The sequence below is a fragment of the Antrostomus carolinensis genome, unplaced genomic scaffold, assembly GCF_000700745.2.
Source record: "Antrostomus carolinensis isolate BGI_N321 unplaced genomic scaffold, ASM70074v2 scaffold9171, whole genome shotgun sequence".
NCBI classification, from domain to species: Eukaryota; Metazoa; Chordata; class Aves; order Caprimulgiformes; family Caprimulgidae; genus Antrostomus; species Antrostomus carolinensis.
Genome location: NW_010296281.1, coordinates 6,628 through 10,936, shown reverse-complemented (window position 1 = coordinate 10,936; position 4,309 = coordinate 6,628). Strand labels below are relative to the sequence as shown.

Here is a 4,309-nt window from a genome sequence, read left to right as displayed (position 1 = left end):
CTGGGTGGACTCGCAGCAGAAGCGGGTAAGGGCGCGGCGGGACGGGACGGGACCCCTGCTTTGTGGGCGCTTGCTTGACCTCTGTGTCCCCCAACCCCCTTTGCAGTATGTTCCGGTGAAGGGCGACCACGTAATAGGAATCGTGACGGCCAAAGCGGGAGACGTGTTTAAACTGGACGTCGGTGGGAGCGAGCAGGCGTCTCTGTCCTACTTGGCCTTTGAAGGCGCCACGAAGAGGAACAGGCCCAATGTGCAGGTAATGCGCTTGTGTATTGGAGGTAACGCTTTAGCCATGTCCCTTGGTGGTGCTTCCATTACCTTTTAGTAGTTTTTCTTAGTAAAAGGTATTTTTAGAAGGCCGCACGTAAGAGGAAGAGTGCAGGTATGTTTGCAGTGGTTTCACTGTTGCCCTCCTTGGAGGCTTTTGCACAGTTAGGCTGTGGGCTTTCTGAGGTTTCTTAACGTGTAACTAGTGCGGTTTGGTATCTGTCAGATGGCAGACTTTTTCATTCCTTGCATTTTGACTTTCCCATAGTACTGCCAGCAGTAGATGCAGTTGATGAGTGATGTGCATCCAGAGAGGCACTGTGAAGTTAAGGTTTTAAAACAAGGCTTCACAGCATTTGATACTGGTAGAAAATGTTTTTTTAATAAGATTGTGTGGCACATGCATGCCACGGGTCCTGCAGTCAATTGAAATACCATCTTAATGTAAAAATGGACTGTGAAACAAAATAGGTTAGTGTGATTTTATTATTATGTTGTTGTTGTCCTGATAAATTATTACAAGAACAGGTTATTTAGACTTTTAATACCCTTAAAGTCTAAAGAAAGAGGAATTCATGTTTAGTGTTTAAAAAAGAAAAGAAGAATACTCCATGAAATGAAATTCTGTACTTTTTTCATATCTTTCACATTCTAGTAGGAATGCAAAATAATTGTTCCTAGAAGATGTTGCCTTTAGTAGAAGAAAAAAACTTTAAAATTCCTGTTATAGTAGTTCATTTTTCTATCACCAGTATTTTAAAACTATTTTGTGGCCTTGTGAGAGTGTCTTTATCAACTGAGTATTTCTTACAAATGTGCAGAATGATCTTTACTACTTTTGCCTTTTGACACTGCTTTGTTTAGGTGGGAGATCTTATTTATGGTCAGTTCCTTGTAGCAAATAAAGACATGGAACCAGAGATGGTCTGTATAGATAGCAGTGGAAGATCAAGTGGAATGGGAATAATTGGACAAGATGGCTTCCTCTTTAAAGTTTCCTTAGGTCTAATAAGAAAGTAAGTACCAAGAAAAGTAAGTAGTTATACTAACATGTAATATGGTGGGTAGTATTTGTGTAAGTGTTTTCTCTGAGCAGCATAGACAATTTGTTAATCAGAGCGTGTAATTGTTTTAGTGCATTTTTACCACTTTTACTTAATAGAGTATGGATTTTGACATAGAAGGAGCATTTTCCCCCGTAAGAGGTTTAGATGCTCTTCTATATGGTGTTCTGTGACCTGTTTAAAAAAAGTGATGTGGTGGCCAAGGCAGTATGGAAAATAAAACTGTTGACCTGGGGAAGTCAAACATTCAAGCTGGGGTTTCAGGTATGTAACTAGTTACCTTGGAATTTAAAATTTAGAAATGCTTACTGTCTTTTTTTCTCCTTAATGGAATAGTGGGGGATGTAAATTTGGCTGACAGCTGATTAAAGTGGTCTTTCTACATCAATACACGTTACTTTCTGACTTCCAGAGGAAAATAAATTGCAGTGGAAATAAGGATACAGATAAAACAATTGTGGAATTTTCATTTAAAACTGACATGTTAATCCAGGAACTGTTTCATAAGCTTTTAAATATACTGTGAACTTTGGAGTTACTTATGTGGATGTAAATACAAGACTTTTGTGACTATCAAAGAATACTGAATTATTGGGCTAAATGATAGTCAAGCTTTGTTACTTTTGGGTGGATTTTTTTTTTGTTTGTTTGGGGGTTTTTTATTGTTTTTTTTGGAAAAGCAATCTGGAGATGCAGTGCAGCTATTTCATACCTGGATTTTTAAGTAATGATTTGTCTGGTTTACATGTCCCATCAGAAGTCAGTGTGAACTGATGCAAATATTTTTGCAGTCAGTTTGTTTTCCAAATACTGTCTGTGTGCAAGTAAAGAAATAATGATATATTACAAGTAAACTATTAAATCCTGATACGTTTGTTTCTTCTTTGAGAAAGCCTGTTGAAAGCTTGATTTATCCTAGATGGATTGCAATATTCTTGATGCTTTTATTTCTCAGTATGCTGTCACATAATAAAAAGAAAATATTATGTTTACTGCTGTTAATATTGTCTCCTGAAGGGAACTAATGTTTTGAAAGACACATCTTTAACTCTCGTGTCAAATTTATAAATAGCAAGACTTAAAAAATGTCACTTTGTCAAACAGTGTAGTTCTAGAATTTATTGAATTAGAGAATTATTATAAAAGTATAAATTCACTGTAAATTTGTCAGATATTACTTCTGAATCTAATTAGAAAAAGATGGCAATTCACAAGTTGTCCTATTTTTTTTAGGTGCATATATTTTATGTGAGAGGGTAATTAAAAATATGATACTGCATTGTTATTTTGAATGCATATGCAATTTGATCATCTTACCTTTCGGTGTTGTTTTAATAGTTCCCATAACACTAGTACTTCAGTTTAGTTATTGATTGATAATAATGCAGTATCTCTCAAATGTGAGCACTTACTTCTCCCTCTGACTCTTTTTAATCTTGTTTACAGACTCTTGGCTCCCAAATGTGAAATAATTCAGGAGCTCTCACAACTTTACCCGTTTGAGCTGGTGCTGGGAATGAATGGAAGAATATGGGTAAAAGCAAAAACAGTTCAACAGACTTTAATTATAGTAAATATTTTGGAAGCCTCTGAGTATATGACTGCAGTACAGAGAAAACAAGCGCTTGCCAAATTGTCTGGGAATTGATAAGAGAAAATATTGAGGATTTGTCTGCAATGACTGTAGGGTGTTTTGGTTATTTTTGTATTCAGATTTATATTAAAAGCCATTTTTAAAATTAAGTACAAGACTTTTGTTATTCTTCAGTTTGTCTTGTTTAGGAACTTTGTTTTTACTTACTTTTGTGATTATGACACCCTGTTTATGAATTTTCTGACTGATGTGGAGACGGTCCCTAAAAGCTTCTATTAGCTCTGAGTTTTGAGGTCTGACTACTTAAGTCTTGTGTAAGAGAACTGCTCGATTTGTAAACTGCATGTATTTCTTTTTTTAGCCTTCATTAATATTAAAACTTCAAACGATACATGTTTACTTGGGGTAGCGGAAAGTATACTGCAGGTCAGGTGCTCTATTTATACTGTTACGAGAGGTTATTATTTAATGTTTCACAAAATTTCAGAATAGAAACGCAGGTGGAGAATACCATAAAATAATTACAGGGCTTAGCATAAAATAATCAAAGGGTGATTAAGGGAAATGATCAGACAAGATCCAACATATAGCCACAGTGACCTTAATACTTTCCCTAAAAGATAACTTGCCTAGTAGTATTAAGGAAGTGATTAACGCATAACTTTGGTATGAACATTCAGGAGGCTTGATGGTGCGTGGAGGTAAAGAATAAACTTACAGCAATGTTAAGTGCTTTTTGACTAGAGATTAGGTAGAGTGCTGCACCAGTAGCCATGTGTTTCTCAATTTTAGACATTTTACATTTAGTTTCTTTAGTTACAGCATGAAGATTCCCTATAGCTTTGCTTCATGTTTAACAAAATCAGCATTTGTGAAAAAAGCTATATTAGGCTTCATTGTGTATTGGTTCTTCACATGCATATAGAGGAAATGCTGTCCTGGGAAGGATAAGCTGTCAGTCTATTTTTATATGTGGATAGTTTACCACTGTTCTTTTGAGAGAGAAAAAGAACCCTGGAGTAGTGGAAGGGGAATTACTGATAACTGCTTCCTGTGGGAGAAAAGTTTGACTGTATGTACCGAGTGAATTACTTTGCAGCTGTTTAAGTAGGAGAGAGTCCAGCGCAGAGCCACCAAGATGATTAAGGGAGTGGAGCATCTCCCTTATGAGGAAAGGCTGAGGGAGCTGGGTCTCTTTAGCTTGGAGAAGGGGAGACTGAGGGCGACCTCATTCGTGTTTATAAATATATAAAGGGTGAGTGTCACGAGGATGGAGCCAGGCTCTTCTCGGTGACAACCAATGGTAGGACAAGGGGCAATGGGTGTAAGCTGGAACACAGGAGGTTCTGCTTAAACTTGAGAAGAAACTTCTTTACGGTGAGGG

The 4,309-nt window shown here is 36.9% G+C and overlaps 1 protein-coding gene across 1 annotated transcript; it reads left to right on the top strand.

The window, feature by feature from the left end:
• Positions 1-6: 6 nt before the first annotated feature.
• Positions 7-3,061, top strand: EXOSC3 (exosome component 3). Its single transcript, XM_010178228.2, has 4 exons — positions 7-25; positions 107-256; positions 1,132-1,283; positions 2,778-3,061. Exons 3-4 carry the CDS (start codon positions 1,177-1,179, stop codon positions 2,977-2,979), a joined length of 309 nt encoding a protein of 102 aa, XP_010176530.2. The 5' UTR covers positions 7-25; positions 107-256; positions 1,132-1,176; the 3' UTR covers positions 2,980-3,061.
• Positions 3,062-4,309: the final 1,248 nt, after the last annotated feature.